This window comes from Podarcis cretensis (genome assembly GCF_951804945.1).
Source record: "Podarcis cretensis genome assembly, chromosome: Z".
NCBI lineage: Eukaryota > Metazoa > Chordata > Lepidosauria > Squamata > Lacertidae > Podarcis > Podarcis cretensis.
In genome coordinates this window covers 50,729,761-50,756,064 of record NC_137184.1, presented here as the reverse complement: position 1 = coordinate 50,756,064, position 26,304 = coordinate 50,729,761, and the positions used below count along the sequence as shown (strand labels likewise).

General features: G+C 42.6%; 1 protein-coding gene across 2 annotated transcripts in view; it reads left to right on the top strand.

The window, feature by feature from the left end:
- Nucleotides 1-26,304, top strand: part of OGT (O-linked N-acetylglucosamine (GlcNAc) transferase) — an 81,470-nt gene that overhangs the window by 32,371 nt on the left and 22,795 nt on the right. For both annotated transcript variants that reach the window (XM_079962686.1, XM_079962687.1), the window contains exons 8-17: nt 2,316-2,456; nt 3,231-3,331; nt 5,814-5,967; nt 8,855-8,956; nt 9,805-9,984; nt 13,320-13,478; nt 17,912-18,001; nt 20,079-20,204; nt 22,104-22,274; nt 22,387-22,503. In XM_079962686.1, coding sequence (XP_079818812.1) covers nt 2,316-2,456; nt 3,231-3,331; nt 5,814-5,967; nt 8,855-8,956; nt 9,805-9,984; nt 13,320-13,478; nt 17,912-18,001; nt 20,079-20,204; nt 22,104-22,274; nt 22,387-22,503 — 1,341 coding nt within the window. The remainder of the gene's footprint in view (nt 1-2,315; nt 2,457-3,230; nt 3,332-5,813; nt 5,968-8,854; nt 8,957-9,804; nt 9,985-13,319; nt 13,479-17,911; nt 18,002-20,078; nt 20,205-22,103; nt 22,275-22,386; nt 22,504-26,304) is intronic.

Genomic DNA, 26,304 nt, shown 5'->3' with positions numbered 1-26,304 from the left:
AATTGGCCTTTGGGGGGGGATTTGGGGTACAGAACCTAGAAGAAGTCCTCTTTTATTTTTTCCTTTGTCACGTTCATGTCAAATCATATCGTCACATACAACTTTGCTCATACCAAGCGTCGACTCCCCCCCCCCCCCGCTCCCACTCCCTGGCTTTCTTAAGCAGTCACGATCCTCTTAGCATTTCTATATCACCCTTTAAAAATTGTCCAGTAGCACCTGATGATGATGATGATGATGATAATAATAATAATAATAATAATAATAATAATAATAATAATTTATACCCCGCCCATATGGCTGGGTTTCCCCAGCCACTCTTGGCAACAAAATATTAAAATACAATAGTCCTTCAAACATTAAAAGCTTCCCTAAACAGGGCTTGCTAAACTTGGCTTCTTCTTGGTATAATATTTGGGTGCAGGTCCACTTCTTCAGATACAAAAGCTTCTACCAAGACCAAACTGAGTTGGTCTGTAATGTGCTACTGGACAATTTATATTTTTTTTATATATTTCAACTGCGTTAGACCACCACGGCTGCCTACCTGAACATATATCGCCCTATTTACCTTCTTACTCTACTTAAAACAATTTACTTTAGCATTTGTAAATCACTTTCAAAAATTATCATGACAAAATATTTTAAATCAAACCATCAAACATTCTCAGATGTTTACAATGTTCTTTCACATCTTTTATAAATTTACTCCAGCCCTTTTCAAACAGTTTGTCGCGCCGGTTTCGGATTTTCACTGCCAGCTTTGCCAGTTCTGCATATTCAGTCGTTTTTGTCTGCCATTCTTCCAAAGTTGGAAGTTCCTGCCGCTTCCATTTCTGGGCTAAAAATGTCCTTACAGCTATGGTAGCCTTCTCCCACAATACCCAATAGAATAGCCTCTGGTTTTTTAATAACAGTATATTTAAAGATCTTTTTCAATTCTTTGTAAATCATATCCTAGTAGACTTTGACTTTAGTGCACATCCACCACCTATGGACGAAATTCCCTTCCTTCTCCTTGCATTTCTAGCGTGCCTTATCTTGAGTTATATATATTTTAGCAAGTTTAGTCGGCGTCAAATACCACCTATACGTCACCTTCATTAAATTTTCTGTTAGTGCTGTACATGCAATAAATTGTTTTTGTCCATAATCTTTCCCACTTATCTAATTCAATGTTATGACCAAAATCTTGAGCCCATTTAATCATAACCGACTTAACTTCTTCATTCTTTGTATGCCATTCTTATACGTTTTTGGCAATGATTTTCTTTTACTATCTAGCAACTCTGTCTCTTAATTTTGATTTAGTATGACCAAAACCATTTCCCTTACTGTCTTCCTTAAATACATCTTGCAAAAGATGGTAAGTGTGTGGGAAAGAGAGTTTGAATCGGATTAGTCTGATCTTGTATTTATGTTCCCCTAAACCAAGCATGTCCAAAGTCCACTTAGGGGGCCTTCCACCCATCTCTCCTAGATCTCAAAATGCATTGGTTTTGTCATATTTCCTGCTATCCTGCCAAAGAATTTAAATTTCTCCAATGTTCTTTTAGACCAGGCATGTCCAAAGTCCAGTTCAGGGGCCTAATTTGGCCCTCTGGTCGATTTAATCCGGCCCTCGTGGCAGTTTATTTACTAGGGCAAAACTTCCCCCCAAAAAGCTCAAGAACTTTAATCCTAAAAAAAGGTCAGCACCTCTGGGGTCAAATCCTTAAAAAAGGCTCAACAATTGTGGGGTTTCACTGTTAATATGCTTCTTCTTAATTGCATTTCACTATTAATATACCTCTTAATTGTGTATCTGAAGAAGTGTGCATGCACACGAAAGCTCATACCTAGAACTAACTTAGTTGGTCTTTAAGGTGCTACTGGAAGGAATTTTTTTATTTTGTTTCTTCTTAATTGTATTTCAGTTCAACAATGACTTTGATAAAATACATCTTTTGTGACGTGCAGAAGGCTTGAAATACCTATGAGATGCAACAGTTACCATATAGCATATATTCAATATAAAAAACAGCAACAATTGGTTGTTGACAAAGGACAGCTGGCATATATATATAAAAGATATTAACTGATATGCATGACATACCAGATATAGCTATATAATCTCTACTGCTGGTAAGAGAAGACCTTTGGACAGGCATTTTCAAAAAAAGAGATTTTTATGAATCGCCCTAATACCAAGTTACCTTCAGGAGCTGAGGGCCGTATCAAACCTCAATCTAGCCATCCCATCACAGAGCAGCCTTTTGGGCTCCTGTGAAAGACATACTAATATTCGCGTAAAAACTCTGTTTTGTGTTTCAAAGGTTGCCGAAGCCGAGGAATGCTATAATACAGCTCTCCGTTTATGTCCAACTCACGCGGATTCTCTTAATAACCTGGCGAACATCAAGCGAGAACAAGGGAATATCGAGGAGGCTGTCCGCCTCTACCGGAAAGCTCTTGAGGTACGTGCGTGGAGAATTACAACAATTAAATTGACACATAAGGGTTAGGCATGCGTACCCTGGACTCCTAGTCTGGGTCTTTTTAAAAATCGCCGATCAGATTTTTCTTGATCAATAACGGAAATAATGGTGAAGAACTGAAAGTAAAGTAGCATTTTGAGGTTTGACAAAGCATGGTCCGATAAGTCCCTTTTGGAAGGAAGAGGGTCTGTCCCTCTTTTTATATTCCTGGGCCTCCTGGAATGACCAAAAATCTGCTTTTTCATCAGAAGAACAAAGCAAGGTGTTAAGGAACGGTACAGAAATTGAAATAAAAGCTGGGCACATGCTGTTCTCTGTGTCGGCTGAGCTTGATCCCCTGACAGTCTTATTTTCTAACAGTATTTCCTATGCGTACGAAAAAGGCAGTTCATAGGCCCATCATTATTATTATTATTATTATTATTACCACAAGTCATTCCAAATGGTGATTTATTTTGCAGCCAGCCCCTGCCACATTTGAGCATCAAAGAGGGGCTCTTTAAAATACGGCATTGGTCATTTGACAGTCTGATCTCCCAACAGTATTTCCTATGCATGCTAAAAAGGCAGTCCATAGGTTTCTCCTCCTCCTCCTCCTCCTCCTCCTCCTCCTCCTCCTCCTCCTCCTTCTTCTTAATTTTTGCAAGTCAATCCAAATGAGGATTTATTTCACAACATTTGAGCCTCAAAGAGCGGCCTCCGTCTCTTTAGAATGCTTCTTAGGGAAACTAAGAGTGAGCTTCTTTCCCACAGGTCTTCCCAGAGTTTGCAGCTGCGCATTCGAATTTAGCCAGTGTTTTGCAACAGCAGGGGAAGCTCCAGGAGGCCCTTATGCACTACAAGGAGGCCATCAGGTGAGCTTCCAAAGCCATGGGGAAAATAGATTGAAAGAGCTCCTCGTTATTGTATTTTAATCTTTTGCTGGAAGCCGCCCAGAGTGGCTGGGTATAAATAATAAATTATTGTTGCTGTTGTTAATAATTATTATTACTCCTCATGCGCTGGTCTGGTGCCTGTGGGAAAGCTCTCCTCTTGTGGATAATGCACTTTCTCTTTTAGGTTTTTTTATTTTCAGTTTTTTTATTTTAACATTTTATTTCCATACACTCCAAACATTTTCAATATATATAATACTGGGATTATACAAACCCCTCGGACTCTCCCCCATCCCCCCCCCCCGGGTTTCCATATTTTGCCATCTTTTCTTGCATGTAATTACAATGATCCGTTCTATTCCATTTCCTTATTTGCTACTTTGGCTTCATCAATGTTATATCAATCCTGCCTGCAGAAAGCCATCTAATTCGATTTTAATTTGATCCTGACTTGTTTTTAGGAGGTAATTTAATTATTGTTTGATTTTATACTAATGTTATATATTTGATGTTAGCTGCCCTAAGCCCAGTTTCGGCCGGGGAGGGCGGGATACAATTATTATTATTATTATTATTATTATTATTATTATTATTATTTCTAAATATGTACAGTGGCCTTTAAGGTATTCGATAAATTTTTCCCATTCTTGTTTAATTTTTTTTTATATATAAATAGTTTTTATTAAGTTTTAGCATTTTATATTCAACACAAACATCATTCTTGCAGACAGCATAGATGAATCCCAATCTCCCCCAGCTTCCCTCTTCTGGTTTTTTAAATATTTGCTTCTCCTGCCTATCTCATTCTCCCTTAATTTTGCCATCTTTGAACTAACGATGGTTATATCCTTAAGGTTTTTGCACCATGCTTTTTCACATTTCATCTTCATTATTTTCCCCATTTTGTCCTTTTAACTTTTTCTTTGCTTAAATTTCCTATCATCTTCATGTCTGAACTTCACGGTCATTTTGATAATCCACTCTTCTTTTGTTGGGACCTTCTCTTCCTTCCACATCCGGGCTAAGAACATTCAGGCATAAACAGAATACACTGTCTTTTTAGGTCTCTTGGTATTTCTTCACCCGTTAAACCTATTAGAAAGGCTTCTGGTTTTTTCACAAATGTTCTCTTCCCCCCCCCAGTTAATTATACAGTGGTACCTTGGTTCTCAAACTGAATGTGTTCCAAAACCAGGGTGCACTATCCCATAGAAAGTCATGCAAAACAGATTAATCCGTACCAGACTTTGAAAAACAATCCCTAAAACAGCCATTTAACATGAATTTTACTATCTAATGAGACCATTGATCCCTAAAATGAAAGCAGTCATCCATGTACTGTACTCTAAAATAAATACGACAGTCTTGTAAATGATAAAAATGAAAATTATTTTTTTTCCTGACCTGCACTGATGATAGTCATTGTTCGGATGGGGACTGGGGCTTCTATCCGTTTCCGCAATCGCACAATCAATCAATCAATCAGTAACTAAACTGGGATCCGCACAGTCGCAAAAACAAACGAACCGAAAAAGCCTCTGAAACCAAAACACCAAATAAATTGCAAAAACCAAAGCACCAAACTTAATCTGTTCCGGAAGTCTGTTTGATTGGTGCAGGCGCCCCAGAAAGAATAGCCAACAGCCGAATTTGATGTTTGGCTTCCGAAAAATGCCTGGAAACTGGAACACTTTTTCTGGGTTTTCGGCATTTGGGAACCAAAGTGTTTGAGTAATAATAATAATAATAATAATAATAATAATAATTTTATTTATTTATTTGTTTGTTTGTTTGTATCCCACCCTCGCCGGCCGAGGCTGGGCTCAGAGCAGCTAACATCATAAAAACAACACAACGAGCCTAAAAGCAGACATCAAGTAATTCAAGTAAAAATTAATTCAGATAAGTTAAAATCTGGGCAGGTGGCAATTATTAGGGTGGAATTGAGAGTGATTAATAATTGCCAGAATTGAGGAGCAGGGATTTCCCAAAAGGAAAGTGCTGCTTGTCTGTATGAAGAGGATGCCACAATGCTGAACTTTTCTGTATAAAAAACCTTCTGTATAAAGAAACCTTCTGTATGAAAAACCTTTGAGAACATTTGAGAACCAAGGTCTCACTGTCTCACATGACCACTAGGGTAGTTCATAAAAAACACTTTTTTGAAAATGCATGCTCCCAAGGTTATCTTACTACACTAGGGATTATATAGCTATATCTGAAATTTCGTGCATATCAGTTAATATCTCGACCCTCCTCCATGAAAATAGCTGTTTTCTTGGCCGTTTTCCTATTTTGTGAAGGCTTTGGAGAAGGCATTTTTTAAAAAAGTTTTTTTAATGAACTGCCCTAAAGACCACTGTATAGGATAGAAAGAGCCTTCTTGACCCTTACATTTCCAGCGTAACTTCAGTGTATTTTTGTACCAAAACTGCACTTTTTCTCTCGCCCTCTACGTCAGAATAAGCCCCACTTTTGCAGACGCCTATTCCAACATGGGGAACACCTTGAAGGAAATGCAAGACGTCCAAGGAGCTCTGCAGTGCTACACAAGAGCAATCCAAATAAATCCTGCGTTTGCCGATGCCCACAGCAACCTCGCTTCCATCCATAAGGTGAGCTTTGTGTCTTTGCTAAATCTATTTTTTAAAAAAACTGGGGGGGGGGGGGCAACAGGGAAATCTGTTAGTTTTTACAAAGGAAAACAACTGGCAAAAGCCATCCCAAACCGAGATGGGGCGCAAAAAGAAAAAGGGGAGAATTGGAATTTATGCTGGAAGTGTGAGGAGGCAGAGGGCACGCCGATACGTTTATGGTGGGGCTACAGAAACATTAAAAAATTCATGAGGAAATAAAAAAGATGATCAGAATTAATTTAGAGGGGAAAACCAGAGGCATATTTACTGAGTATAAGAGGTAAAGAAATACCACAAGATGGGAAGATATTATTCTTATACGCGACAGCTGCAGTAAGGCTACTCCTTGCACAAAACTGGAACAGGAAATATATACCCACAAAGGATGACTGGATAAAGAAACTAATTGAATTTATAGAACTGGCAAGGTTAAGTGCAGTAATAAGGTACCAATCAAACTGGAAAATAAAAATATAATGGAAATGGTTTGAAGATTATGTGTTCAAGTACTGCTCAAAAACTAATATGTTGATATGTTTGGTTTAATGTTTGTAAATCTGGTTTAATAATAATAATAAATAGTAAGTTAAAAGAGTTAAGAAATATAAATTTAGATACAAATTGCAATGTGAGTGAAGGAAGTCACATGGGTATTTGGGTAAATGGTGAGTTGGGTATAGGGTTAGATGTGGGGAATCCATATATGTAATGTATAGTGTTGAAAATGTACGGCAACTAGCATGTAAAATGAAATCAAAAATAAATAAAAATAGGGGGGAAATAAAAATGGCAATGTGAAATATTATATAGGCGGGTGAGGGGCGGTGGAGGGAAGCCACAAGGGTGGTTTTAATGTCTGAAATTTTGGGTGGTAGGGTAATACGAATTTTGTTTTGTGTCTATGTGTTTGTTTGTAAATAATTTTTTTAAAAGGAAAATGAAAAAATCGCTGTACTTTTCAGCGTGTCAGGTGGGTTTTTTTACTTTGAAATAAAAATGGGGGGAGGTCTTATACGGGTGATTGGGTGGGTGAATGGCTCATTTTCTTAAATTTGAGCCCCCCTGTGATGGGATGATGAGCTGCTTGTGCGTAAAAGCTTAGTCCCTCCGAGTTTGCCCTGATTAGCAAAGTTCTGTCTGTAGCGGAGCCCCTTAAGCATGGCTCCCTCAATCGCTGGCAGAATCCGACAGTGGGCGTTTACGGAATCTACTCCAGCATAAAAGCTCCTTGACGTAAACGCATCGTCTGGATTCTCGGCGCGACAGTTTCCGGCGAGGAGTGGGTGTACCTATGGGAGTTCCTGAGACTTCTCCGCTGTTTTCGCTAGAAGACTCCCTGAGCCACTCCTTCACCTCCTTCTCTCTCTGATCTCCCACTCTCCCCCTGCTGGTGCCTTCCTCCGCTGCTGAGTCTCTCCTGGCTTCTGAGAGCCCCTCCACCACCTGCCTTTCCGATGGCAGTTCCCTGACACCCCCCAAATAGAGGGTGGCTTATATAGACGGAAAGTATGGTGGAGTTCCACACCCAAAAATCTCATTGTGACTTCCAATCACCCCTATGTCACATTTCCAATGGCACCCTTTCGCTCGTCTCTCCTAGATCTCAAAATGCATTGGTTTTGTCATATTTCCTGCTGTCCTTTGTCAATCCACACCTGCCACAGAATTTAAATTTTCCCAACATTTTTTTTTAGACCACACATGTCCAGCGTGTGGCCGGGGAGCGTAACCTGGTTTACTTACTGGGGCAACCCCACCCCCAAATGCTCAACAGCTTCAATCCTAAAAAGAGCTAAACAACCTTGGGGTTAAATCCTAAACAGCTCAACAAATTTGCCCCACCCTCATGTCAAATCTGGCTCTCTTTGGGAAAATTTGGGCACCCCTGTAAATTTAGACAATACAGTCCTATCTCGGGTTAAATATGCTTCAGGATGAATATTTTTGGGTTGCGCTCCACAGTGACCCAGAAGTAACGGAGCACGTTACTTGCGGGTTTCGCCGCATGCACAGACGCTCAAAATGACGTCATGCGCGGAAGCGGCGAATTGCGACGTGCAGATGCGGGTTGCATTCGCTTCAGGATGCAAACGGGGCTCCGGAACGGATCCCATTCACATCCAGAGGTACCACTGTACTCTGCAAGTGTCCTGTTCTCTATGAAATGTTTCTTCCGAAACCTCTCGTAATTCTGTCTGTATTATAATATTCTTGCTAATTCTGCGTATTTTAGCCTTTTTGCTGGCTACGCCAACTTAGTAGGGATGGGATTCTCCTTTCCATCCTTTGTCTGTTAAGATTCTCGCTGCGGCTATTGTAGACACTGTGACTTGCCGTTGTTTTATAACTATTTATTGTAACAATCATTTATTCTATGATCAATTACAATAATCATTCATTGTAATAATCATTTATTGTACGATCAATTACAATTTATTGTAATTGTTAAGAGTAGGGTTCTGTTGAATTTTTACATGCTGATACTCAATATTATTCTATAGCATGGGGAGGCAAACTACGACTCAATGGCCTTCTCAATCTGGCCGGGAGTCGGCATGTTTTGACATGAGTATAATGTGTCCTTTTATTTAAAATGCACCTCTGGGTTATTTGTGGGACATAGGAATGCGTTCCTTTTTTTCCCCTCCCCAAAATCTAGTCTGGCCCTCACAAGGTCTGAGGGACAGTGGACGGCCCCCTGCTGAAAAAGTTTGCCGACCCCTGTTCTATTCCAATGATTGTTGAATGTTACTTTATAAGTCTACCAGGTGTGGATCATCGTGCCTTCTGTCTGTTCTTCATCTTTGGTTTTGATGGTTGAGAAAAAAAGCTAGTGCCAATTGCTGAAATATCCCTCCCTTTCTAGGATTCCGGAAACATCCCAGAGGCAATTGCTTCGTATCGCACCGCCTTGAAACTGAAGCCGGACTTTCCTGACGCTTACTGCAACCTGGCGCACTGTTTGCAGGTGAGGCAGAGTTTTTCAGCATATTAAGGGCCAACACTCCCAGGGTTTCCGGCATTTGGGAACCGAGGCGTTTGAGTCCCACGGTAATGGTAAAAGCGTCACCTAATTCAGGAATTGTCCAATGTCACTTTAGAGACCAACTCAGTTTGTTCTGTGTCTAAGCTTTCATGTGCAGGCAGACTTATTCAGATATACTGAAGTGGAAGTCCCCACACCCTGATATTTAGAGGGAGGGTGGGGCGGGGTATTTCTCTGAAGAGGTACTAGGACTCAATCGGTATGGTCAACCTGTGGACGACTGTGTCTCATTACATATCCTAAAACTATTTTAGGTCATCTGCATACCATCCCTTGTTTTTTCAGTCGTTCACAGTTGCCAGCAGGTGGACCATACCCATTGACTCGTACTACCCTTCGGAGAAAAACCCCAACTCACCCTCCCACTATATATCAGGGTCTGGGGGCTTCTCCTTAGTCTTATATAGCAGGGCCTGGGGACTTCTCCCTCTGTATATCAGGGTCTGGGGACTTCCGCTTCAGTGTATCTGAAGAAGTGTGCATGCACACAAAAGCTTATATCAGACATCCCCAACCTGTGGCCCCCCCAGATGTTTTGGCCTACAACTCTCATGATCCCTAGCTAACAGGACCAGTGGTCGGGGTTGATGGGAATTGTAGTCTAAAACATCTGGAGGGCCGAAGGTTGGGGGTGCCTGGCTTATACCAAGAACAAACTTCGTTGGTCTGTAAGGCGCTACTGGGCAATTTTTATATATATTTTGACTTCATCAGACCAACACGGCTACCTACCTGAATCTAGAACCCTGGTTTTCTTTGCCCCCTTTCAGATCGTCTGTGATTGGACCGATTACGACGAGAGAATGAAGAAGCTTGTCAGTATTGTGGCTGACCAGCTGGAGAAGAACCGGCTCCCTTCGGTGCACCCCCATCACAGCATGCTGTATCCGCTGTCTCACGGCTTCCGAAAGGCTATTGCCGAGAGACATGGGAACCTTTGCCTGGACAAGGTGGGTCTATGCTGTGAAGAGGTGTGCGCCGTTCCGTCAGATTTTGAATGCATGTTGGCTTTGGATATATAATAATATATAATAATTTATTATTTCTACCCTCCCCATCTGTCTGGGTATCCTCAGCCACTCTGGGTGGCTGCCAACCAAATATTAAAAACACAAGACAGCATTAAATATTTAAAAACTTCCCTAAACAGGGCTGCCTTCAGATGTCTTTTAAAAGTGAAATAATTGCTTATTTCTTTGACATCTGATGGAAGGGCGTTCCACAGGGCGGCCGTCACCACGCGAAGGCCCTCTGCCTGCTTCCCTGTAACTTGGCTTCTTGCAGAGAGGGAAGTGCCAGAAGGCCCTTGGGAGAGGGACCCTGGTGTCTGGGGTGGAGATGCTCCTTCAGGTCTACTGGGCTGAGGCCATTGAGGGCTTTCAAGGTCAGCACCGACACTTTGAATTGTGCTTGGAAACGTCCTGGGAGCCAATGCAGATGTCTCGGGACCGTTGGTATGTGGTCTCAGTAAGACTGGATTTAAAGGTTCAATCTTGCTGGCATCCTCTTAATATTGACAACCAGAGGAAAGTTTCATCTGCTGGGCTGTTTAGGGCTTTCAAGGTCAGCACCAACACTTTGAATTGTGCCCGGAAACGTACTGGGAGCCAATGCAGGTCTTTCAAGACTGGTGTTATGTGGTCTCTGCTGCTGTTCACGGTCCCCAGTCTGGCTACCACATTCTGTTTGTGTGTGTTTTTAAAAAAAATAATTTTTATTAACAGGCCAATCACATCACATTATCCAAATCACATTAGTTCCAAATTATACAGCCGAATTTTAAATTTTTGTTGGGGGTACCCATACATCAAGCTCTGAATGAGTCCAAAGCTCCGAATGAGTCCAAACATCACTTATATTGCTGCTTTAATTAAACAGTTCTATCCATTTCAATCCAGATAGTCCTTTATTACTTTCTTCTTGTTGTTGTTATCGTCTATTCCTTTCTTTACGATCTCCGATAATTTTCACAAGCAGATTGAAAACAGGCATCCTCTGTGTGGGTTTTGTACTCTCCAAAGATCATATCGCTCAGGGACAGCCGCTGTTCAACGCTTCCATAAAAAAAAAAAAAAAAATAAATCTTCAGCCTGTCCTTTACTTTTCTCAGACTTGCCAAATATATCAGGAGGCTCTGTCAGGTCAAGATTGCATTCCAACAATCCTTCTCTTTCCAATGGTCCTGATTCTCCTCCCCCTGTCCTCCTTTCTCCGGCAAGCCTGTCTTGGCGAGGTGCCATTTTTTAACTGCGCCATAAAATTTTCCTCCGTTCTCACCGTTCACCAATCCTCTCTCCAGCTATAATCCATCCCACACAGTTCTTGAATTTCTGCTTGTGATTAGTAAAACGCAGCGATCTTGTTTCTATCTGGGGTTGAGGGTTATTAATATCACATCGTGCAAAGAAAAAATGTTTTTTCCTCCACCCCCCCCTTCATTCCAAACATACAGTCTCTTAATGGTGATTCATCAGAAGATTTACTTATCCGTCCATCACTCCCGGTCACAGAGATCCATTAATCAGCAGTCTTATCTCTCTAGTGTTACTTGATGTGCTTCAGCTTCATTCCAATCGTATGTTTCCAATTATAATTCCGAGCTGAAGCTAACCAGAACGCGCTGATTGGAATCGGCGTCAGGAAGATCTGACTTCATCGAGGGCTTGTGCCAAGTGACCGGCACCTCCATCTCTCGGATCAGGGGGTGCATTGTGGACACCGCTGGCAAGGCAGCCCCCCATCTCCTTGGGGGTGGGGTAGGAAGACTGCATACTTCGCATAGCAGCCTCTTAATTACCTCGTATGGGTCAGAGAGATGTTATTGTCGGCCATCTTCCAACGCGCCACCTGGTGGCCCCTGGCTACCACATTCTGGATTAATTGCAGTAAGGTAGCCCCACATAGAGCGCATTGCAGTAGTCCAAGCTGGAGATAACAAGAGCATGCGCCACTCTGGCAAGAGAGTCTGTGGGCAGGGAGGGTCTTACCCTGCATCCCAGATGGAGCTGCCCTGGACACAGAACAGACCTGTGCCTCTATGGGTCCAAAATGACCCCAGACTGTGCAGCTGGTCCTTCAGGGGCACAGTTGCCCCGTTCAGGACCAGGGAGTCCCCCCCCACCCACCACAGAACTTCAGTCTTGTCAGGATTCAACCTCAACCAGTTAGCTGCCATCCATCCTCCAACCGCCTCCAGGCACCCGCGCAGGAACTCCACCGCCTTTGCCGGCTCTGATTTGAAAGAGAGGTAGAGCTCTCTATCAGGCTTCCTCATGCTGCTCCTGATGCTTTTGGCCTACAACTCCATGGTCCCTAGCTAGCAGGTCTAGTGGTCAGGGATGATGGGCACTGTAGTTTGAAAACAGCTGGAGGGCCAAGGTTGAGGAAGCCTGCTCTATATTGGTGCCAATGGCTGTTAAGCGAAAAAAATTCCAGGGTGAGTGACTCCTTGACAGCCTAGCTTACCGGGGCACTTGTCCCCCATGGGTCCATGCTGTCAGTTAAAGGAGGAAGTCCCAGCCCGGTAATTTGGAGCAAAACAGTGGTCAGTAGACAATGATTCTTACTGTTGCACCACAGGTCTGCCCAGGAGTAAGAACCCCGAGCATGGGGCGATGTCAGCTTTTAAAACTTCCTTCTTCCCCCCAGAATACACTTCAAGCAGCATCGTTGATACATCATCACTACATCACTAGCACATCACAAATGGGGAGGGGTATACAAGGGTTATGCATTCAATATGAGGTCCCTTTATCAGACCCCTTAAATCTCCATCACCGAAAGAACAATAAAACTCTTGACACGTCCTTTCCCACTGGACTTGTCTGGAGATGGGCATTCAGAACACCTGCCTTGCTAAACTGCCTTGGCAGATGTCTATGGTTGCCCCCTTGGTCCCTCCCTCGGTGGGGTGCCGTGTATGTGCTCTCAGGCTTGGGGAATTCTGGCAGGATGCCCTGTTCCTGCTGCCTACATGACTTCCTGCTTCTTGGCTCATGGAGGGAGGTGGAGCCCAAATTCACCTTCCTTTCAGGGTTCAAATGGCGTCGGAATGAGGAGAGTCGGTTAAAGCATAGATTTTCTGCGAATTCATAATGCTAGGTGTCTTTCTTGGGCTGTCAAGTTAAAGGTATGTATATTTGTAACATTGGAACAACATTGGAACAACATTGGAACAACTGTCCCCCCCCTTGTCATTTGGAACAATGTTGGAACAACATTGGAACAACTGTCCCCCCCCCCCATGTCATTTCCGTAACCCGGCTTTCTTGAATCCCCTTGCCAGATCAACGTGCTCCACAAGCCACCTTACGAGCACCCCAAGGACCTGAAAGGCAGTGAGGGCCGGCTCCGCGTTGGCTACGTGAGCTCTGACTTTGGGAACCACCCCACCTCCCATCTCATGCAGTCAATCCCAGGCATGCACAATTCGGACAAATTTGAGGTGAGGTGCACAAGAGGGCAGCTGTGTGAGTAGCTCAGGCGGCAGAGCGCTGAGACTCTGAATCTTGGGGTCATGGGTACGAGCCCCATGTTGGGCCAAACGAATGAATACAGCCTAGGACCGCCTCTCCTGGTATACGCCATGGAGGATCTAACAGTCTGCAAATAATAACATCTTAGAGGTCCTGGGCCTCAGGGAGATTAGGCTGGCCTCGACCAGGGCCAGGACCTTTTCGGCCTTGGCCCCGGCCTGGTGGAACTCTCTGCCACAAGAGATCAGGACCCTGTGGGATCTCACATCTTTCTGCAAGGCCTGTAAGATGGAGTTGTTCCGCCGGGCCTTTGGTTCAGCCTGACTCCCCTTCTCTTTTTGTGTAAAAACTAGTATGAAAGAGGCCTCCCAGTGTTCTCACAGGCCCATATAAGAGCAGCGCAAACAGTTGGGCCTGATGAGCGTTTACTGTTCCCAACCCTAATCCTGCAGAAAGCCATCTAATTGAATTTGATCCTGGCTTGTTTTCAGGAGGTAATTTCGTTACTGCTTGATTTTATACCAATGTTACATATTTGGTTAGCCTCCCTGAGCCCGGTTTCGGACGGGGAGGGCAGGATACAAATAAAAGTTTTTATTATTATTATAATTATCATCATCATTATCCTCTTAATTTGCATCAGCCCTTGGTTGTAGCAATAAAACGACGAGATGATCTGCAAGGAATAGAAATGAAAAATCAATGATATCAAATACATTTGAGGGTTTTGAATTGAGAGTGGACCTTATTCTGACTGCCCCAGCTCAAAACCTGGCCGCCTTTTAACACTTCCGGGTTGGCGCCTCCGGCAATGGCGGAGCTCCTCCGTTCGGGAGGAACTTGCTCCGTGAAAAACAGGGTCTGACCGCCATGGCGAAGGTGGAGACCCTCAGAAATCACAGGTGGAGAAGCCTGTGAACTTGGGATTCGGCTGGCACCTTTTGCGCCCCCCCCCTACTCGCGGGAAGACCCGGTATTGGGAATCCGGAGCGACGTGGGGTGAGCGGCGCGGTGCTTTGAATCGACCGCTTCTTTCACGGAGTGAAGCCGCATTGCTGCTGTCGGAGAGCGCTGACTTTCTTCCTGTGGGTAATTGGATTTTAAACAACAACCCGTGAGTAGAACGGAAAATTGGACTTTTAAAATAATTTAATTTGGCACCGAACGGGGAAGGTTCAAATAGCAAGTCCACCTTCCCTTTCTGTAAACAGAGGCAAAGTAGAGGCAAACAGAGACTGAGGCAAAGTAGTAGTTAACTAAGGTCTTGGAAAGTCTCATGTAAAGGATTAAAACTCCACTGATTGAAACTACTTAACCCCCTTGGAAGTAGGAGAAGAGGGGGGGAATTTTGACCAAGTGATTCTGCAGGATAAAGTGAAAAATCAAAAACTGAATCACCGTGTCTCTGAACCTGTGAACGGTTTGCAAAAAGTCCTTTGACGGTGAACAGGATAAATTTGACAGCTAGCCATAAAAGAAAGACATTGTTTCCATCGTCCGCTTCTGTGCTTAAAAAGAAGTAAAGGTAACTGAAAATTGTTACTATTTTACCTTTGGAATTGTGCTGGAAAGGATTAATACAAATGGAGACTGTCTTCCTCTAGAGTTTTGGGACATTGTTACAAAAGTGCAGCTGGAGAATTTGGCTTTAAAATAAAGATTGTGGGAAACCAGGATTTGACCTTGAACATCTCAAGAATGTCGGCTAAGGAAGATGTAGTGTCTGTATTGAATAAGACAATTTATCTGTTGGGAAAGCTGCATAAACAGATAGATGTCATGGCTACTAATATTGATATCTTGGGAACAAAAGTGGGCATCGGCACAGAAGTTGATCTGGCACAGGAATCTATTCTAATTGAACAAATGGATGAATCGGAGAAGGAGAAAGTTGTTGTTGTTGAATATAAAGCAATACAAGGGGGAGCCTCAACCTTACAGATGCAAATGGAGGATTACAAGTTGAGGCCCTATATGACTGCAACTAGAAAAAGCCAGATTATGAAGATGGGAGCCTGGCCTGATCTGGAAATGGGAAGTTGGAGAGATTCCCTTATTCAGGGATCAATTGACTTTTGGGATATGGACTTGGGCCAGGAAAAGATTGGAGCCTTTGGGGCCTTTGGATTTGGAGGAATTGCGAAACAAGATTTGGAATGCTTTATGGGCCCTAGTTTTAACCATGGGGACCTGGCCGACTATTGTTGGGTTGGAGCATCCCCGAGATCTGCTTGTTAGTATCAAAGATAATCAAGAAGACCAGCAGAAGGAACGTGAAGAAGAGTTAAGAGCCTCGGATATAAGATCTCCAGGCTGATGGACTGTTGGGGGTTGATGGAAGTGACGGCAGGGGCCGAGACCAGGGAGAGAAGACGGTGGAAGAAGACTGGGAATTTAAAGTGTTTATAAGGAGACTTTAAAAACTTAATGAGGGATGGAAAAATCGTGGAATGAAATTTTATGACCCATGGGGAAATGTTTTTAAGAGATCAAGCTCAAATATATTAATTTTAATGAGAAATAAGATTAAATAAAGTAAAAATGGCTTGTTAATTGGTGAAAGAAGAGAATGTAAAATTACAGTATATTAAGATAAATTATGGTGAAAGAAGAGAGTGTAAAATTACAGTATGTTAAGATAAATTATTGGGATAAAAACAAAGATGGAAAGGATTTGCTGAAATATCTAATTGAACTAGAATACAAAAAAGGGAGGTGTGAGGAGGTCAAGGAAATAAGCAAATGGAAAATAAGTTATGGGAAGGTTTGGGGTTTTTTTTCCTTTTCTTTTTTCTTTTTTTTCTTAATTGCCTGTATTTTTCTGGGGTTTTTTTCATTTTTTTTAAAAATATTTTTGCTTGTCTGTATTCATGGTCTCGTTTTTTCTTGCTTAACCTAGTGTTTTCTTTTGTAATTTTTAAAACCGGAATAAATATTATATATATATATATAAAACCAAAACCTGGCCGCCTTTGCCGTCACCTGCTCCTCTTGATCTGCCAAGAGAGAGGACTCTGGGGTAGTGGTTGGGCAACCCGGAACGGGCAATAAAGGAGGGGTAATCATCTCACAACAAACCTAGACAGCATCTTAAAAAGCAGAGACACCACCTTGTCAACAAAGGTCCGTATAGTAAAAGCTATGGTTTTCCAAGTAGTGATGTATGGAAGTGAGAGCTGAACCATAAAGAAGGCTGATCACCAAAGAATTGATGCTTTTGAATTATGGTGCTGGAGGAGACTCTTGAGAGTCCCATGGACTGCAAGAAGATCAAACGTATCCATTCTGAAGGAAATCAGCCCTGAGTGCTCACTGGAAGGACAGATCGTGAAGCTGAGGCTCCAAGACTTTGGCCACCTCATGAGAAGAGAAGATTCCCTGGAAAAGACCCTGATGTTAGGAAAGATGGAGGGCACAAGGAGAAGGGGACGACAGAGGACGAGATGGTTGGACAGAAGTGCCTGGCATGCTCTGGTCCATTGGGTCACGAAGAGTCGGACACGACTAAGCAACAACACAATCATCTCCTCAAGGCTTTTTATAAAGCACATGCACCACCGATTTGGTGCTACCATCTCTGCAGGGACATGAGCGTTTCCCATGTGGAATCTGTCGGAATCGTCCCTCGAGTCCAGTCCAGGGCGAGACATTTGATCTTGCGAGGTTCAAAGCTGTCTGCATTTTGGGATTGCTCGGTGATGCAGATCAGGTGCTGGAGAGTCGAAATTGGACGGTGGGAAATTTCCTGATGGCAGTCAAGTTGTTCTGACACTTGAGATCATTTAGGCACCGGCAGATTAGACCAGGCACCCCCAGCCTTTGGCCCTTCAGATGTTTTGGACTACAATTCCCATCATCCCTGACCACTGGTCCTGTGAGGTAGGGATCATGGGAGTTGTAGGCTAAAACATCTGGAGGGCCGCAGTTTGGGAATGCCTGGATTAGACTGTTTGCTTGACTAAAACCCAAAGTCAGTAGCTGTTGTGGGGATAAGCCACAAGAGGGAAGCTCTTGGGCAAAGATTCCCACATTGCAGGGGGTTAGCCTAGATGAGCCTCGTGGCCCTTTCAAACTCCCTAGTTCTATGATTCTATATTAGCAATTGCTTCATCATGGAGGAAAGCTGTGATGGTTCATGTGCTTCATAAATTCTGGCCTTTTCCTGCGATGTTTGGGAAAGATGGGCTTTGTCTACTGTTTTTCGGCCTGTGTTTTGCTGCACCTCACATGCTCCCTGCTCAAGTGACCCTCAAATGTATTTTATACAATGGACTTTTTATTTCCATTCTTTGTATATTGTATTGTATTGTTTTATTGTGATGCCCGACCCAAATAAAAGATTCCTCCATTCATTCAGTGACTCTGGTCAGCCTCAGTTCTAAGCAACTCCTCTCTTTCCTAGGTCTTCTGCTATGCCCTCAGCCCCGACGACGGCACAAACTTCCGGGTCAAGGTGATGGCTGAAGCAAATCACTTTATTGACTTATCTCAGGTGAGAGCTCTTTCTCCCCTGTATATCCTAAATACGCTCTTGCCCAGGCAACCTTTTCCGGAAGATATTTGTCATTTTGAGGAGTTTAGCGATCTGATATAATAATAAGAATAAGAATAAGAATAATAAATTTTATTTATACCCCGGCCAAGACCAAGCACAGGGCGGCTAACACCAAATATATAATACATTAAAAACACAAAATCAAACGATTGGTTTAAAATACAATTCAAATCACATTTAAAATCAAAATAAAATTCAGAGATATGCTCATCTCTTCCTGCCTCTGTTTACTTCTCTATCTTTTGCTAAAGCTCTTTGATGGCAGAGAACAGCCTTTTAATGCATAATCTGGCGGAAGGAAGAAGCTATAATGCAGGATACCATCTGTTCTTGGATGCTATATGTTGTTTGGACGAATGTGCAGTATCAGAAGAGGGGGCTAAATCATGAATAATCTGCACTAGTAGATTCTTCAGGTATCTGAAGAAGTGTGCCTGCACATGAAAGCTTATACCCAGAACAAACTTAGTTGGTCTCTAAGGACCCCTGACCATTAGGTCCAGTCGTGACCGACTCTGGGGTTGCGGCGCTCATCTTGCTTTATTGGCCGAGGGAGCCGGCGTACAGCTTCCGGGTCATGTGGCCAGCATGACTAAGCCGCTTCTGACGGACCAGAGCAGACACAGAAATGCCATTTACCTTCCCGCCAGAGGAAGGTACCTATTTATCTACTTGCACTGGCATGCTTTTGAACTGCTAGGTTGGCAGGAGCAGGGACCGAGCAACGGGAACTCACCCCGTCGCAGGGATTCGAACCGCCGACCTTCTGATCGGCAAGCCCTAGGCTCAGTGGTTTAGACCACAGCGCCACCCGCGTCCCTCTCTAAGGTGCTACTGGACAATTATATATATATAGATAGATAGAGAGAGAGAGAGAGAGAGAGATGTATAGATATATAGATATATATAGATATATTTTGACTGCACTAGCTAGTGAGGCAAACCATCCAGGCTAGTGATCAATAACCTATAAATCAGATTTTTGGGCATAGCTCGGAAAAGCATGTCTGAACTCATGGTCGAAGGGTTGTGCAACCGGGGGCGGGGGGGGGGGGTCACTTAGCCGCTTCTCAGGGGCTTCCCAGTGGCAGGTCGAAGTGCTTGCTTGGTAATGTATATAACAGGGTGGATTTGATTTAAATCACTAGTCGGTGTCCAAACTCTTTTCAAAGAGGGCCAGATTTGATGAAGTGAACATGCGCAAGGGCCGGCCAAAGTTGTTGAGTTTTTTTTAGGATCTCAGCCTTGCCCTTGCCTTTGCCCTAGCTGCCTAGCTGTAAGCCCTAAACATTAACTCTTAACAGTAATTCTTAGCCTAAGCCTAACCCTACCTCCAGCCTTAGCCTTTGCCCTAATTCTAAACCCTAGCCCCTAACCCTAAACCTAAACTACATTTCAGATGATTCATGGGTGCAGAGTAGTGCTTCAGATACCCTGCCCACTTTTTGTCACGGAGCACGTATCCCGAGCTATGGCAATCTGGCCAAAACAGCTCACTTTCCTGCTGTGTGGGATTTTGCAAAAGCAACAGCAAGTGCACTGTATGAGGGAAAGAAGCTCAGAAGGACCATTCGAGGGCTTGGACATCGTCGCCAGGTTGTCAAGTCAACCTTAGCAGATGTACTACTACTACAGTGGTACCTCGGGTTACATATGCTTCAGGTTACATGTGCTTCAGGTTACAGACTCCGCTAACCCAGAAATAGTGCTTCAGGTTAAGAACTTTGCTTCAGGAAGAGAACTGAAATTGTACTCCGGCGGCAGCAGGAGGCCCCATTAGCTAAAGTGGTGCTTCAGGTTAAGAACAGTTTCAGGTTAAGTACGGACCTCCGGAACGAACTAAGTACTCAACCTGAGGTACCACTGTACTACTACTTTATTACTTAAAGTACCCCACCCATTTGACTGGGTTTCTCCAGCCACTCAGAGCGGCTTACAACAAGAGATGAAAAACACATTAAAACATCAGCCATTCAAAACTTCCATAAACGTGCTTCTAATGTTTGTGTTTTAGGTCCCGTGCAATGGCAAGGCGGCTGACCGCATTCACCAAGACGGCATACATATCCTGATCAACATGAATGGCTATACCAAAGGAGCCCGCAACGAGCTGTTTGCTCTCCGGCCGGCACCGATCCAGGTAAAGGAAGCCACAGTGAAATGTTCATCATACAGTGATCCCTTGATTCTCAAATTTCATCTGTTCCGGAAGTCCATTCCGAAACCAAAGCGTTCCCAAACCAAGGCGCGCTTTCCTATAGAAAGGAATGCAAAAGGGATTAATCTGTTCCAGACTTTGAAAAACAACCACTCAAACAGCCATTGAACATGAATTTTATTCTCTAACAAGACCATTGATGCATCAAATGAAAGCAATCATCAATGTTCTGTACTATAAAATAAATAAGACAGTATGGTAGATGATAGAAATTTTTTAAAACAAAATTCTTGCCTGCACTGATGATAGTCATTGTTTGGATGGGGGGCTTCTATCCGTTTCCGCAGTCACACTGTCCGTCTATCCATCAGTAGCTATCCGTCCATCCATCCTTCTATCCATCTGTCCATCAACAGCTAAAGCCATTGTTTGGATGGGGGGCTTCTATCCGTTTCCGCAGTCACACGGTCCATCCATTGGTCTATCCATTAGTAGCTAAAGCCATTGTTTGGATGGGGGGCTTCTATCCGTTTCCGCAGTCACACAATCAATTCATCAGTAGCTGAACTGGGTCCACACAGTCACAAAAACAAATTGACCGAAGAACAGAAACGCAAAATAGCAATAACAAAAGCACCAAACTTAATCTGTTCTGGAAGTCTGCTTGACTTTCCAAAAAAATGTTTGAAAACTGGAACACTTCCAGATTTTCAGAGTTTGAGAACCAAGGTACCACTGCATGCCCAAAATATTCTTTACTGTAGTCGTAAGATGTTAACGCTGTGATGTTAAAAAATGTGATTAAGACATTAATATTTACAGCCAGAGGAAGGTTTCATTTTTGGAAGAATAAATTTTCAAAGTGGTTTTGACAGTCCTATCAAAAATGACTGATTTGATTCTATTTGGACTGCTTTTCTGCTGTACTCGATTGGAAGGAGAAAAAGACTCATTCCCTTCATACCATTTAAACAATTTTAAGTAAAAGAATAGCATTATGGCATTTGTATCCATGTTTGTAAACGGATGTGGTTAAACAATTTTAAAAAAACAACAATTTAGGCTGAGTTTCTGCACACATGGAAAACTTTAAACAAATCCTTCTTTCACAATGGCTTTTGATGGAACTTAAACAAAAAATATTTAGAAAGATTATTATTTTAAAAATCCGCTTTAAATTGAAAAAATCCGATTTAAGAAAATCCTTAATTGTTTTATGCAGCCTTTTTGTAGATCTTGCCGAAAGACACGGTCCTCTTTAAGAAGGTGGGGTGTGTTTTCCCCCCCGGTTTTTTTGGCAAACTCTGGATATCTTGCCAGAGGCCTTCCTCTTAAAAAAGAGACTGCATAAATTTAACCCAAGCTTAATTTTTGGCAATTTATAGAAGAAGATTTGCACATGGACACTTCCTTTTTTGTCAAAGTAAGCGTATGTATATTATTTATTCATTTAGGTAGCCAAGTTGGTCTGACACAGTCAAAATATTATTATTCAGTGTATCTGAAGAAGTTTGTTTTTTATATTATTTATATTAATATATTTATATTATTTTATTTTATTTTATTTATATTACTTATTTATATTATTATTCAGTGTATCTGAAGAAGTGTGCACGTACACAAAAGCTTATACCAAGAACAAACTTAATTGGCTACTGGACACTCTATATATATATGTAATTCTTGAAAAAGTTTTTATAAAAAAAGAAGCTCTGGATATCTTGCCTTGCTGCCTTATTGTATTTTAATCTTTTGTTGGAAGCCGCCCAGAGTGGCTGGGAAAACCCAGCCAGATATGGGCGGTGTAGAAATAAAATAATAATAATAATAATAATAATAATAATAATAATAATAAACAACCCTCATTTGTTTGCCTTCCAGGCAATGTGGCTGGGCTATCCGGGAACCAGCGGGGCCTTATTCATGGATTACATTATCACTGACCAGGAAACATCCCCGGTGGAAGTGGCGGAGCAATATTCAGAAAAACTGGCTTACATGCCCAATACCTTCTTCATTGGTGATCACGCCAATATGTTCCCGCACCTGAAGGTATTTGGGAAGAGGGGAACAGCCTGCTTCGTATCGCGGTCTTTTTTTCTTGGAAAAAAGCCCAGATCCAAATTGCTGTGTTTTTCAGATGCATTATATGTCTTTCTTTCAGAAAAAAGCAGTCATCGACTTCAAATCGAATGGTCACATCTACGACAACCGAATTGTTTTGAACGGTGTCGACCTGAAGGCATTCCTCGACAGCCTGCCTGACGTGAAAATAGTGAAGGTCAGGAAAATCCAGGCGTGTGTAGGTGGTTTTGGAGTCTCAATAATAATAATAATAATAATAATAGTAGTAGTAGTAGTAGTAGTAGTAATAATAATAATAATAAACTTATTTGTATCACATCCGAAACCGGACTCAGGGTGGCTAGCATCAAATACATCACATTAGTATAACATCAAACTATTATTATTATTATTATTATTATTAATTTTTTACTGCAAAGTAAATACATCAGAACAAAAGCATACATAAAGAATAATATCCAATAAAACAGAAAGAAGGAAAAAGTAAAGGAGGAAAAGAAAAAAATGCAAAGAAAAGTAGAGTCAAAGAATAAAGAAAAGCATATTTCAATACAATAAATACTATTTTGCAAAATAATAATAATAATAGACTTCCATTACTCTCACAATCCTTCCTTTCACCTTTCATATTTTATCTGTATTTCAGTATTATTTTAATCTGAATATATAAATATGTATATATGTATATTTCCCCTTTTCCATTCACCAGGTCATTCTAGACACAGTCAAATTTTTACATTTGAACCTTGTCTTTCTAAGTAGTCATTCAAGCAGTTCCATTCCTCCTGGACTGTATTCATTGGCTTTAGTCTTATTATATCCGTCCATTTGGCCAGTTCCAAATATTCACATAATTTATATAGCCACTCCTCTTTGGTCAGTACCTGGTTACCCTTCCAGTACTTAGCCACTAGAATTCTTGCCGCTGATGCTGCATACAGAAAAAAATGAGTTTTTTCTTTTAGAATATCACTGTTCAATATTCCCAAAAGATATGTTTCTGGTCTTTTACTATGTGAAGTTCTTAGTAACTTTTTAAAAAATCAAATAATAATGAAATTACCTGCTAAACCAGGCTTCCTCAACCTTGGCCCACCTGCTGTTTTGGGACTACAATTCTCATCATCCCTGACCTCTGGTCCAGTTAGCTAGGGATCATGGGAGTTGTAGTCCCAAAACATTTGGAGGGCCGAGGTTGAGAAAGCCTGACCTAAAAACAAGTCAGGATCAAATTGAAATCGAATTAGATGGCTTTCTGCAGGCAGGATGGATATATCATTGATGAAGTCAAATGAATTAGAGTAGTAAATAAGGAGATGGAATATAATGGATTGTTATAATTACATGCAAGAAAAGAGGGCAAAATATGGAAACTGGGGTGGGGTGGGGAAATACAAGGGGTTTGTTTAATCCCAGTATTGTATACCGTATTTTTCCTTCTATAACACGCAGATTTTTTCTCCTAAAAAGGAAGGGGAAATGTCTGTGCGTGTTATTGAGCGAATGTGTGGTCCCTGGAGCCAATTGGTGCGAGGGGAGGCAAAAAAAAGCAGGCAAAAATCAAATCGCGCGTCTCCTAGAAGGGAAACTTGAAAAGAGGAAGCGGCTGCTTTCCGGCATTCTGCCTCAGGGTCTTACTGCCCACCCACCTCTGTTTCCTTGCTGTGTTTGCTCAAACGGAACAAAGAGCAGGGAAAGCCCCTCCCCTCCAGGCAAGCAGAGGGGAAAGCTGAAAACATGCAGGAGGGAGAGAGAGAGAGAGAGAGAGCGTGAGCTGGCTGGCTTGGGTGGGTAGGTGAGGGAAAACTTTTGCCTTCCTTTCCTCCCTCCTGTTATACCCCTCTCCTGCATTCTTAGCCAGCTGCTTCTCTGCACACCCCTCTCCTGCTCCTTGTCCCTTCTGTGTTTTTCCTTCCCTTCCCACTTAAAATGTGGTTAAAAAGCATGGATCCACATGGATCCTCAGGATCTTTGCATTGGGTCAGCCCAAATTCACCATCAGATCACATAGCATGTCCATGGCTACAGCCTGCCCCCCCAAAATCACGCACCCACTGTTGCCTGGGGCTGCAATGGTGCAAAAATGTGGTTAAAAAGCATGGATCCACATGGATCCTAATGATCTTTGCATTGGGTCAGCCCAAATTCACCATCAGATCACATAACATGTCCATGGCTACAGCCTGCCCCCCAAAACCACACACCCACTGTTGCCTGGGGCTGCAATGGTGCAAAAACGTGGTTAAAAAGCATGGATCTACATGGATCCTCAGGATCTTTGCATTCAGTCACCCCAAATTCACCATCAGATCACATAGCATGTCCATGGTTACAGCCTGCCCCCCAAAAATCACGCACCCACTGTTGCCTGGGGCTGCAATGGTGCAAAAACATGGTTACAAAACATGGATCCACATGGATCCTCAGGATCTTTGCATTGGGTCAGCCCAAATTCACCATCAGAGCACATAGCATGTCCGTGGCTACAGCCTGCCCCCCCAAAATCACGCACCCACTGTTGCCTGGGGCTGCAATGGTGCAAAAACGTGGTTACAAAACATGGATCCACATGGATCCTCAGGATCTTTGCATTGGGTCAGCCCAAATTCACCATCAGAGCACATAGCATGTCCATGGCTACAGCCTGCCCCCAAAAAATCACGCACCCACTGTTGCCTGGGGCTGCAGTGGTGCAAAAACATGGTTACAAAGCATGGATCCACAGGGATTCTCAGGATTTTTTGCATTGGGTCACCCCAAATTCACCATCAGATCACATGTCTGTGGCCACAGCATGAAGCACAAAAATGATACATCCACTGTTTCATTCAGAATGTTTTTTCCCTTGTTTTCCTCCTCTAAAAACGATGTGCGTGTTATGGTCATGTGCGTGTTATAGAGCGAAAAATACGGTATATGGAAAATGTTTGGAGTGTATGGAAATAAACATAAAAGATTGAAAATAAGAAACTTGAAAGAAAAAAGAGAAAGCACGTTACAGTTGCATCTCGGGTTACAGACACTTCAGGTTACAGACTCTGCTAACCTGGAAGTAGTACCTCGGGTTAAGAACTTTACCTCAGGATGAGAACAGAAATTGCGAGCCAGCAGTGTGGGGGTGGCGGGAGGCCCCATCAGCTAAAGTGGTACCTCAGGTTAAGAACAGTTTCAGGTTAAGAATGGACCTCTGGCGCGAATTAAGTTCTTAACCCGAGGTACCACTGTATCCACAGGAGAAGAGCTTTCCCACAGGCATCGGACCAACACATGAGGAGTAATTAATAATAATAATAATAATAAATATATTATTTATACCTCGCCCATCTGACTGGGTTTCCCCAGCCACTCTGGGCGGCTTCCAAGAGGAGGAGGAGGAGGAGGAGGATGATGATAATAAATTATTTATACTCTGACTGGTTTTCCCTTCTAACAGGATGATATTATTATTATTATGCCCAGCCACTCTGGGCGGCTTCCAGCAAAAGATTAAAATACAATGAGGAGCCTTTTCAATCTATTTTTTCCCATGGCTTTTAAAATTGTGACATCTTGCCAAATGCAAGATGGTTCTTTTAAAATCACAGTGGTCCCTTGGTTCTCAAACTTCATCCATTCCGAAAGTCTGTTCCGAAACCAAGGCGTTCCAAAACCAAGGCACACTTTCCCATGGGAAGGAATGCAAACGGGATTAATAATCCCCCCCTCTCCGTTCATTATATATCATTTCCCTTTTTTTATAATCACCTTGCAATCTTCCCACGTACGATAGCTCTCCCCCCTCCCCACTTTAAAATGCCTGAAACGCGGACACAATAAAGCCACAAGAGGGGTTGTTGTATTGAAAACCTGATTGTAGCCGACTTTGTAGCAAAATCCATTTCACTGCTAATGCATGCTTCTAATGCACAGGAGTGGCAGCGAGGTGGTGAACATGGGGCTGGATGGGCGGGGTGTAAATGATAAATTATCATTATTATTCCATTATCTTCGCTTCCAG